Here is a 12681-nt window from a genome sequence, read left to right on the forward strand (position 1 = left end):
ACTAAAGACATTTTGTCTTACAGACAAATGTATTTATTTTTGCCATCTTTAAATCCCATGACTTAAGTATGGAAAAATGCAAGAAAACAAAAAAGGAAATAGGCAACCAATCACTTACTAAAGAGGTTTGGTGCATCAAGCATTGCCTTGTACTAGGAATATGTTCTTTATGTACATATATTATATATGTTGGCTGCTTTCATTTACTAAAATAGTATTTACAATTTCTAGACATGGACATAATTTCAAACTCATTAAATACAAATATATATAATTTGTATTATTGCATACAAACTAATAGTTCTGCAGTAGCATTGTTTGGACAGCACTATCTTATTTCTCTTATGAGTGACAGGATTTACTGCTGATACTGGACGCTGATGAGACACATGGAATGCAAACACAAAGGGCACCTTCCTGTTTGGTACGATAGAAACAGTTTAACGTCAGAATCAGAGTTTAATCTATTGCATCGTTCATCGTTTCATTTATTAAGTATGTCAAACCTTTGAGAGAGTAAAGCACATCATTGTCACACAGAAGGATGAGAGGGTGAAAACAAAAACCGCAAAAGGTAAAGTCCAATGGGGGGAGCAGCACGAAAAAAAACAAATCCACAAAAGTGGCTGGTGACAATGGAGAAATGGTCCCAGGTTTTGGTGTTTCTACTGTCTAAATGGTCAGTTGTGGTAAACGCTGTGATGAATGCAGAGTTTGCTTTTCAGAGACTGCTCTCAGTCCACCTCCATCTCTTTCGTGCCAGGCTTTGTTTGCTGGTTTCCCTTTGCATCTCCCTTTCCCTCTGCTCCTTGCTTGGCTGTTGGGCCATTATGAGCTCCGCTGTTTTGGTCAGTCACTTCAGGGGCCTCCTCTACTGTGGGCTTTGGCCTGTTGATCACTGGATTACAAACATCCTCCAGTTCCTGGTGAGTTAGGAAGTGTAGAATGTGTTGGCAAAAGAAAAATAAGCAGATCTTGACAGATTTAACGGAAGCAAGAATTAAATCTTAAATTGTAATTCAAGTACCTGTATTTTGGCAATGATGTCTGCTACTTTAACGACAGGGTCTTGAGTAATACCCAGTTTGCTCTGTGCGTTCATCTTGCTGTTCATCCAGCCCATGCTTTCATTCACACACTTCTCCACAGTGCTCATTTCCTCTGCACTCAAATGCAGGTATCGCTCATCCTGACAAAACAGTTCAAGAATACAAAAGTTACTAAAATTACATCTACAAATCCAAAAGAGCTGCAGCTGATGTCACCAAAGTTAAACATAACTAAAACAACTGAAGTTGATTTTTCACTCAATTTTTCACTCCGACTTAAAGATATACTTGTAAAGCACTGCACTCAAGGTTTGTATAAAGTCTTGAACATTTGGAAAATGCTTAATTAATTTTAGCTCTGTTTTCAAGGTTAGACTTATGCTTGAATCTGAATTTACTCCTTGAGCTTGATTTTCAGCATGGTGTTTCATCTACAGTTACTCACATAAACAAACTGTGACACTTTAAAAACAAAACAAAAACTTATTTTATTTAAGAAGATGTAATGGATATACCTTCTGTTTAAAGCAATCCACAAACTTCATGTAGAGTTGTAGTTTCTTTCCCAGCTCGTCAAAAGCCCTCGGCCTGTCCTCATGCTCTCTGTGCCGGTCCTGAATCGGTTGACCCAACCTCTGCAAAATAACAGTTAATGATATGTAATAACAGTTATATTAATGTTTGACACTGACTAATAAATATCACCATAAAAAGTCCCTAGTTGATTACTTACATCAAGACAATTATTTTTTTTACTTATTTTCTATGTTTAGATATGGAAATGAGGCATTGTATTGCATAATTTCCCAGAGAAAAAATCTTAACATTGGATAAAGTCAGGTTAAAAAAAATGCTGACATATTATAGTTATATATTTTTACAGAGGGCATTTGTTATATATTTTTTCCAACTATCCATAAATTTTAGATGTCTTCTTTCAACTTGTCTGAGAGAAGACTAGTGGGAAGGAAGTATGGAAGCAAAATACACCAAAATCCCAATTAACCGGTGCAGGAAAAAACAATGTTTTTGCCTTTAGTGTCTTGATTTTAAAAATTTATTGCCTCTTAGCCTCAGTATGTGGATATAGCCTTTTCTAGCTGTTTGTAAAAGAAAATCGCATATGAAACTGAAAATTGAAAATGATGAATAAATCAAAACAAACCTTGAGTGCTTCTAGCTTCTCCTCATAGACTTGTTTGGGTTGGTCCTCTCCGTCCTCATACAGCCAGTTCTCTGTGTCCTCCAGCATCAGTGACAGCCGGTTACTGTCCTGTTATTAATGGACAAACATAAAACAGATATGAAGTAAATACAATAGTAGACCTTTTGCTTGGTACATCCTCTCAATTATACTTGTGCTCCACTTTACAATGCCAGTGTGACAGTTATCAATAAAGGTATGTAGGACAGCAGCACTCACGTCCTCAGTGATATACTTCTCATAGATCCCACAGAGTTTGTCCCGCAAGTCGTACACATACTCCTCAACAGCATTTTTAGCGTCATTTAGCTCTTTCACCAGTTTGTCCTGGATAATCATCTGGCGCTGTGAAAACAAAAACACAAAAACAATGTCACAGAGGAGCCAAGCAATAATAACCAATATCTTACAATATAATGTTGTCTAACTCACAAAGTAAAGAATCAGACAGTCAAGAAAAACACTGACTGATTTATACTGGTGCAGCTTACATTGTAGTTTATACCAGGATAGAAGCTAAATGATATGTTATAGAGTTATAAATTATTCTTATTATCTTACTAATTAATATGTTAAAATGGATGTAATGACTCATAATGTTGTTTAGGTCAAGAATCTTAACCTTTATTACCCTCAAGCGTGCATGAACTACAGATTATATAAACTTCTTTTTCAAATACAAAAATGTTAAATTATTGGTTAGCATATCTGTATCATCCATGAGAAGCAGATAATTATCAGTCATCAGTACGGGCCGAAAAAAATCCATATTGTGCCTCCCTACATAAACGGCCCTGTCCACCTATAATCAAGGCATTTTATCAGGGGAAATTTATTCAGATTTAAACAAAGGAAAATACGCAAAGCAAGTCATTCCCCTAAAATGGTGCTGGCACAGATTAGACCAGTCAATAAGCATTAAACAAACACTGTGGCTCTTTTTTCGACCAATCAGTGCTTTGAAAAGGCCAGAATGAAACAATGACAATAACAAGACCAAGCCACTAAGCAAACAATCATAGACCACAACATGACGAGTCCAGATCATGCACATCAGGTTTTAACTCCACTCCATCCGTTAGCAGTCAGCTAATCAGCATTTCAATCAGACCGTGACTCAGCTTTTCCAAAGGTCAGCAGGAGCACTCACCTCGTACTCCACAAAGTTATTAAGGACATCGCTGTCGAGCTGTCGAATGTTGTTGGCCATGATGGGCAGATCAATACTCTTCACCTTGACTTTGGGCTTGCTTCCCCCTGCTGCTGGGTCCTGCTTTTCCCCAGCTGCCCCCTCCTGGATTTAGACACCAGAAAACAATTCAGTCTTTCAGTTGTAGTCCATATAGCATAATTACACTGATTTTATGTTATTCCTGCAGAATTGCATAATACCACTGTCATATCTGTTACAAAAGAAAAGTATAGGGTCATTTTCTAAAAAAAAACCTGTTATCTCAAGATAAGCACGTCTTGAAGGCTAAATGTGTTTTGCACCATCACAATTGGCATCTGTAGTATATTAATGCTGCCTGCTAAAAGCAGGAAAACGCAGAAGGATATTTGTTCTGGCTTCAACAAAACATCAGGACATCCCTAACTTAAAGTCCAACTGACCTTACTGCTGGAACTGTTGTCGTCATTCTGCTGGTCCCCCTGGCTTTGGCCTTCCTGATCCACCTGCATTTTGGTCTAAGAAAAAACACAAATTCAGCTGTTTTATCCAATCCAGATTAGATATAAATTACAAAATATTTTATATTTTAGTTTCAATTAAATGACAAACTTAACTGTCACTGTACATTAGACACATGTAAAGGTATTATCTTCTAAACCATATTTATTTCAGACACATAATAAACGTACCATAAACAAAACAACAGTAAAACCTTAGAACATGTGAGGATATAGCTCATCCTGCAAATGATTTGATATGAGGATACGGAAGAGAGACCACTTTATTTATTAATAACTAATCCACACACTATATAACATCTCTGGAACCAACTAAATAAGATTATTTAAAAGCACAAGATTTTAGGTACAGTATCCATGAGACCATCGCATCATTACAGCTACATGTGGTGGTAATAAAGTTTCTTTTCCCTCCTTGATTAAAATAGTTGGGATTTCCTCAGGGACAAAAAATTAGTGGGAGACAGGCTTCCAAAAAAGCCAGGGCTGAGCAAAGTCATCACAACTCCTCATCTAGAGATCCGAAATGCCTGTACCAAACTTCATGGAGGTAGGAGCGCTCCCTGGCTAGTGACAGATGTGTACACAAAAATCTCAAACACTGTGGGACACAAAAATTACCTTTACCTTTAATGTCATTTTCCATATGTAAAATTTATTTTGAAATGAATATGCTCTTGACTGACTACATGGCCTATCAAAAAATAGACAAGAAAAAAGAAAACTACAAACCACATAATAGAGGTCAAGAAGGCACACGGGGAAATTTATGATAATGTTGTTTTATTTATTCCAGTCTACATTATATATAATCATTATAAATAAATGTGTGCTGTGACCTCATTTTTCCCTTCTTTATTTTCGCATAATTTTATGCTGTTTTTACGTTATTTTTGTTTTGTATGTACTGTGCTATTTTACTAAACATGTTCAAAAAGACAATAAATACAGTTTAAAAAAATAAAATGTCTTTATTATCATGACATGGTCATGTTGGACCCTAAAACAAACTCTAAGAGGGTTCAGGATCGAGTCTAGGACCTTCTGACCAAGACTTGATGCTGAAACACGTCAAAATCCCTCTGCTAGTTGTTGAAAAAAAATCATCATACCTGGTCCTCTGCCCTGCCTTCATTCTGCACCATTGGCTCCGAGTCAATTTGCATGTCCTCTCCCTCTCCTTTCTGCTTCTCGATCAGAGAGGCACTGGACACGCTGAAGATGCCGTGGACGTTAACTCGCACTTTGACCTTCACTTTGGAGCTGTCTCCATCTGGCTGGGGAACCACATTCTGGACAGAGAAACATCCTGGTGACAGATGGAAACAAAATGAGCGGTTTGTTAAAGAGGTTCAATTACAGTACAGGCCCTGAACATATTCCCTTAACAGACAGGTGAACAAACTGATATCCCACCCGAGAGTGTACAACCCACCCAAACGCGCACACACACATGCATATGCAGATGCTGATGGTGTTTGTCTGCCTCATTAGGACCCATCTGTGGACGACTGCGCCTCATTCCTAATTCTCATCCAGGATGTAGATCCCAAAAGGGACTCAGCCACAAATGGGCCACCCATAAAACTACTTACAGCACATGCATCGGTCACCTCTCTTGCTGCAAACCAGATACCTGCTTAGTTTTATATCCTAAAATCTGTGGATCAGTGTCTCAAGGGAATCAGAGGGCAGAACGTGCAGAATTACCTATCCTGTGGTCCGGGTAGGGGAGCTCTTGAGGGCTGCTGTAGAAGGCTTCAAGGTCAAAGGGTTCCTTCTTGTGAAAGGTGATCACTTTGGAAAATGGAGCAGCGTGATTCTTACTGAACACCTCACACTCTCTGTGACAAAAACACAGGAGGGAAAAACAGCTAAGTCAGGCTTTTGAAACACAGTCAGCAAGTGCTGTCTTGTCAAGCCAGCTGACCTAGCTTTATTTACCACATAGAAGAATGACTACAGAGAAATATAGTGTCTTGTTTACGTAGTGTTACTGCCTTACGAGGCTAGTTAAGGTGTTAAAAAGTTTTTTGGGTTTTTCTGGTTTTTTAATGTGGTTGTGTAAGGTACTTATCCATAGTCAGTGTTTTAGCTACAGTAGAACCAGGATGGAAACTAAGCAATCTACTGCTGTGGACAGAGTCAGCAACAAAAGGTATGTTGGCCATCTAACAAAAAGGTCAGTATAATTAGAATATTTTCACAGCTTTACTTTGCTGTCAGACAACCTTACTGATGGGAAACTGCAGTTTTTTTCAGCTAAATATCGCTCTCTCCGAACCAGCCAAACTCTATGGGTGATATCAGTCATTTCATCTCGCAGAACACGGGAGCTGCCTCGATCCTTTCGTTAGTTTGTGTTATTGTGCGACTTTGGTGTTTGAAAAGGATAGTCCAGATTCACCAAAGTCACACAATAATGCAAACAAACTAACCAATCGGGCCACAGTAGCCCAGAACCTTCTATGTTCTGTGGGGTTAAATTACTGATATCAACCATGGAGCCTGGTTGGTTTGTAGAGAACAATATTTGACTCACATAATGGCAGTTTTGCATCAGATGATGGCAAAATAAAGTTGTGAAAATATTCCAAACATCAAACACAAACTGATACTGCTTTTTTTCAGTTGTAGCTTTTTTAAGTGGCAAAATAACTTGTTGCTGACCCTGTCCACAGTAGTACACTGGTTAGCTTCCTTCACTGGTACTCCTGCTGCTTCTCCAAAGTGGAGGCACGACATCACCATCTACTGTAGGTGATGCACTGAATGTGAATAAGTATTCACATTAAATAATCCGAACTATCCCTTTAAAATGCCCTTACCCGAGTCCGTCCTCTGTTGGTGATTTCCAGCGGAGAGTTATCGGAAAGGGAACCACATCAGTGATGGAGAATTCACGCACCTTAAATGCTGGAGACAAAATCGCACACTACACCCAAGCAATCAGCACACACACGAAACAAACACATTCAGTGCATTATATTTTATGAACTAGAGAATATTTTAACAGTACGTCGAGACAAGAAGACATTATTAAAGCCAGACCTGAAGTGCACAGCCTCTAGCGACAGCCTCATCTGCGTTGAGCGTGGTGCTGACGTCTTTGCCAAAGAACTTGCTGATTCTCTCCTTTATAGCTGGGATTCTCGTGGCCCCTCCAATTATCTCCACTGCATAGATGTCATCCCGGCTCAGCTCTGCCACAAAATACACACAGGAATCAGTGGATTCTTCCCTTATGTGGCATTCAAACAATATACCTTCAGAAATTCAACCAAATCTGAGGGACATACTTGATTGTTCAAGGACTGCTTTCAGTGGCATCTCCACTCGCATCAGATATTGAGCACACATTTCTTCATAATGGCCCCTTTGGAGTACAAACAAAGAAGAAATAATATTTACAATCCTGGATTTCCTCCTCAGAGATGCATGGTTAAGGAGTAAAATTTGCACCTGTTCATCCTGCTGGAAACGTCAATGTCATTCATGAAGCACTCTATGTTCAGAGGCAGGTCGGAGGAGTTGGCACTCATCAGCTTCTTCAGTTTCTCGCACTCCTGGTGCAGCCGCAGCAGAGCCCGTGGGTTGTCCCTCACGTTAAGCTTGTACTTCCCCTTAAACTCCTCGCAGAAGTAATCTACCAAAGCCTCATCAAAATTGCGTCCACCAAGGTATGGGTCAAATGCAGTGGCGAGGACCTGGCGAAGCAGAATTGACGTTGACGTTGGGGTTTACAGGTACAGGTGTAGGTGTGGATTGAGACTGGACAGAGGTGAAAGACTAACCTTGAGTCTGCCTTTGTTGAAGGCAGTGATGGAGACCTGGAATGATGAATGTCCCATGTCCACAAATACCACATTTCTTGGCCTCTCCTCTGGAGTAGGAAGGTCCTGTTTGTAGATCCCATAGGCCAACGCCACTTTTCATAAGAGAGACATACATTGTCATGTTTGATTGAGTTATAAAGTACACTATCTAAACAAATGTAGATTTTTTCAATACAATATGATATTTTAAAGGACCAGTGTGCAGGATTAGTGGCATCTAGCAATGAGCTTGCAGATTACGAACAAATTGCCTCACTCTCCCCTTCCTTGTCTGAGATAACTTGCAGTGGCTGAAAAAATGCTAAAGGCTGTATCTAGAGCCAGTGTTTTGTTTGTCTTTTCTTGACTACTGTATTAACATGGCAATGCAAAATGGTGGCTTCCATAGGAGAGGACCTACACCTTCTATAGATATGAACAGTTCATTCTAAGGTAACAAAACACAACAATACTTTCAGATGACTATACACTGTAGTGGAAGAACTTTACTTGAGTAGAAGTAAAAATAGCACAGTTTAAAATTGTTACAAGAAAGCCCTGAATTTGAAATCCTACTTGAGTAAAAGTACATACATATTTGAAGCAAAATATACTTGAAGTATCAAAAGTTGTCACTTTCAAAATGGACCCTTTCAGAGTGTTAAATTAAAGCTCCTTTAAGGCCCCAAAAGATGTATTTTTGTGTACCTTTTACACAAGATTATAATTTGTACACACAAGTTATTATTAAGTGCAACACGATAAAAAAAAAATCTGTTTAAATATTTGAGGAGCTCTCCTGTTAGTTGTTTGGCAATTTACAACAGTATCAGTCTTTTCAGTACATGATAACCTCATGTAAATCCCAAAAGTGTTGCTCAACTCATGCCCGAACCAGTCTAATCAGTCTAATCAATGTTTTGTATGTAAATTCAAAGTAACTATAGCAGTTATATAAATGTAGTGAAGTAAAAAAAAAAAAAGCACAATATGTCCTTCTACACACTGTAATACACTTAATTTGCCACATTTATGAAGTAGGCTAAAATGTCCTCTACTGTTTTCCTTATGAAAGTTAATAAAAACAATGAGACGGCCTGTTGTCTAAGACTAAAAGCAGTTATGTCTCATTTATAATCTGATATGTGCATATGTTTTCAATGACAAATGTCAAGCTAATGGTGATGTTGAAATGGCAGTAAAAATGGTCATTTATGCACAATTAACTCTGAGTGAACACTGACCTGCAGTCGTATCATTAATTAGCCGTAAACAGTTCAATCCTGCAATCTGAGTTGCGTCAAACACTGATCGTCTTTCAGCATCTGTGAAAAAACTTGGGACCTGTGGGAGAGAGCACAGATCAATACGTTTCATTGAACCACTTGGTGAATTACATTACATTAATGGTCCTCTGTAATGTTTTCATCACTCACAGAGATCACACAGTCCACTACCGGCTTCTTCAGAGCATTCTCTGACGTCTCCTTCAGCTTGTTGAGCAGCATCCCTGTGATCTGCTCAACTGTGAACACTTTGTCTTCATCCAAATAACGCACCTGTAAACACGATACAGTTTAGGTCCTCCCAGGATAATTAATAGCTAGAGAGTAAGGCACGTGAAGATGAATTACACAGTACAAAATCTGTGCATCCCAGTCACTTATCAGGGTCAGCACCAAAAGAACAAAGGTGTGCAATGACAGTAGAGAATGGACAGGGTCAGACAGAAAAGGGGGAAAAACAGAAAGCAATGAAGAAGAACGTTCTGGAAATTTGTTCAGTGCTTCACCTTAATTCCAGTGTTTCCATTGGCCAGTTTATGTAAGCTGTAAGGCAGTTTGTTTTTTTCCACTTGGACAAATGGGTCATCAAATGCTCTGCCGTGGAACTTTTTGAAGCCATGGACTGTATTTTTGAAGTTTGTTATGACCTAAAATGAGAAGATAAATCTTTTGTACTTCTGAAATGTAAAGATGATAATTAAAAAGATAACAACAACAACTTATGTCACAATTTCAGTGTGTAATGTTGCTTTTAGTACATAGATGAGACAAACTGCCATGGATGATCTTACTTGACTTTTGGCTGCATTTCCAATCATGCGGTTTTTGGAGGCCAAAGACACACAAGCCCTTGATGGAAGACAAACACATCAGCAAAATTAGGAACGATGCTACAACAGAAATAATCCCGTTAACAGATGTGGCAGACGACGAGGCAGAACTGTAATTGACTGACTGTTGCAGACAGAATCAAATGTCGAGCGCGGAGAGGCAGAGATTTCGATTAAGAAAATTTCACAAGGGAGTCTGAGGAAAAGCTACTAAAACTAGGGCAGTGAGACAGGGCACTTCACCTTCAAAAAGGTAAGCTTATCCTGCAGCCTGTCCAAAAGACAAAAAAATATCACCTCCATCTTTAAGCTCTTCTTTTAGCAGACAAATAGGGCAACAACTAACAATTATTTCCACGATTAATAATTTAGTCTATGTTAAAATGTTCACAAATCCTCACATTTAAGAAACTGGAACCACCATTTTTTTTTACTGAAAAATTACTTAAACAATTAATCAACTATCAAAGCAGTTAGTAACAATTTTTCTTCCAGTCTACTAGTTGATAAATTGTTGCTAGGGCTACAACTATCATTTTCATTAATTAATCCAACAGGCGTTGGTAAAAGGAAAATGTTGATCAGTTTTTCCCAAAGCCAACAAATGTCTTGTATTGTCCTCAGCCTAAAGACATTCACTTTATTGTCATAAAGGAGTAAAGAAACCAGAAAATATTCACATTTGAGAAACTGAAATCAGAAAATTAAGACATTTTTGTGTTTCAAATGATCACAGAATGATTAATCAATTATCAAAATAGCTGGCAATTAATTTAATGTTGACAACTAATCGGTTAATTGACTAATTGTTGCAGCTCTACAGACAACCAGCAAACAATAGTTTTTAGTGACAAGGATGAATGCTATAGGGATCCATTTCACATTGGCTGGTAGTAACAAGTCACTCCCTGGTTTCACCTTGCCACAAAAATATCCTCATTCACTTAAAGGTGCACTGCTCATTCTGCTTCCCAGCTGCATATCCCTGTTTGCTGGATGCTGCAGCAGATGTACACCACTTTGCCTGCTGTATATCCCTACAGTCAGTAACGCACATTTTCTAGTGTTGAAACATTAGTTAATTCATTAAATTAATTAATTAAAAATAAAAATTTTCACTATTATGACACAAAGTGCAATTTAATTCCCTGTCATCTCTGCAGACGTTAAGGATGTAGCTGTTTTTGGCAGGCCTTAATAGACGCACTATCGTCATGTCATGTCACAGCCTATTAATTTTCATTTAGAGCACACGGTGCACTGACATTAACATGCTATATAACGTAATGCCTTCTCTAAGTTACTTATTATATGAACTCCGTGGCGCACTGTGCAGCACTACGTCCTTATCAGGTGACATGTCAACTGTCCGTAAGAGGAAAGGGTCCTTTCACATGCAACGTTTTGACCTAACCTGCTGTGACGGTGAATAAGCCAACAGTTACAGGCCTCATCACATCCATCACCGCTACTTCTGCTCCGCCAGTGCGCCTCCAGTCGCAAACATTGCGTAACAAACTCACATCCACGCCACATTTCACGGTGATGATGATGCCTGTCAATGTTTGTACTTACGGTGTGCATCTGTCACTGTATTCATTGGTGATGGTTTCAATGCCGCCGCTCCTGGCCACAGCGATGTAACAGTTTTGGAAACCCACATCAATGCCTACCACTGACATGATGAGCGCTCTACAATTCACCTTTTTCCAAGTTATCCGCCGCAACGACCGCACTTGACACCTATGAGAAAAATATATAGGCTATATATGGCGGTGTCTTCTAAAAATAAAATATAACTCAGCGTGTCCTCTGCTCTGGAAGTATTCGAGAAACCTAGCCGAGCTGAATTACTAGCTGTTATGTAACTCAAGCTGTTTATAGCAAACTCATTCAGAGTAATCCCAGAGAGCAATGATGTCCAGAGCGGATTCTCCCACTCCAAGGCGGCCCTCACATCACCCAGCGGCTCTGACAGACTGAGGCGCCTAAGCCCGCCTCCTCGCTTCCGTGATTGGTTGCGTCCCACCCATTGTCCATATGTGATTGGTGCGACAACCAATCGATAACAGAAAACTCTAGAACTCACTGGAAGGGGGACCATAGAGCTGGACGCGTGTAGAAGGAAACCCCAGACCCGCGAAAGATCTCGCGATAGTGATCATTTAACCCAAATCATGATGTTTCCCTAACCCTACCCAAGTGCCTTCTGTCCCTACACCTACAGAAATTTAAATCACAGCACTGTCACAACATATAAGACAATAGGTTCGCTCAACGTGCACAATAAAGAAACAACGCGTACAAATCTCGCGAGAGTCCCCGAATCTGGGGTTCTTTTCTAGTTCTAGCAACGACTACAGAACACGTCACGAGCAGCGGCTTAACGGATATGTTTGCCCTAAATTTAACCTGTCAGGTAGAGTTTCTCTGTTCGCATCTCATTTGCTGCAGCATTGATGCGTGCACATCACTGTAATATCTATAAACTTAGCGTTGCATATATCTAATTAAAATCAGGAGCTTGCAAGAGGTGGCACGCAGCTTGAAAGCAAGAGCTTCCTGAAAGGCTACGAAGAGGGAATTTAAAAGTGGCTTTTCAGTGAAACAGGTGTGGTCTGGCGACATGATGAACTGCATCCATACAGTAATATGTAATAACGAATATGTAGGTTAAATATTTGTAAATATGGATTGCCAACAAATAAAAATTTTTAAAAAATGTTATGATCATCCTGGTGGTTAATTATGTTGTGTATTGTTTGTGTATTTGTGTTCTAAACTGCTTTTTTTTTTTTTTTTTTT

General features: G+C 39.2%; 1 protein-coding gene across 1 annotated transcript; it reads right to left on the reverse strand.

Moving 5' to 3' along the window:
* Positions 1-10: 10 nt before the first annotated feature.
* On the reverse strand, positions 11-11859 carry hspa4l (heat shock protein 4 like). Its single transcript, XM_084742010.1, has 19 exons — positions 11452-11859; positions 9838-9895; positions 9553-9693; positions 9197-9319; positions 9005-9104; positions 7740-7873; positions 7408-7652; positions 7245-7321; positions 6997-7148; positions 6774-6880; positions 5656-5789; positions 5058-5254; positions 3868-3942; positions 3404-3547; positions 2473-2598; positions 2215-2322; positions 1565-1684; positions 1028-1189; positions 11-923 (listed from the first exon to the last, which is right to left on the reverse strand). Exons 1-19 carry the CDS (start codon positions 11556-11558, stop codon positions 735-737), a joined length of 2499 nt encoding a protein of 832 aa, XP_084598136.1. The 5' UTR covers positions 11559-11859; the 3' UTR covers positions 11-734.
* Between the last annotated feature and the right edge of the window lie 822 nt (positions 11860-12681).

Source organism: Lutjanus erythropterus, chromosome 18 (assembly GCF_056507025.1).
Source record: "Lutjanus erythropterus isolate fLutEry1 chromosome 18, fLutEry1.hap2, whole genome shotgun sequence".
NCBI classification, from domain to species: Eukaryota; Metazoa; Chordata; class Actinopteri; order Lutjaniformes; family Lutjanidae; genus Lutjanus; species Lutjanus erythropterus.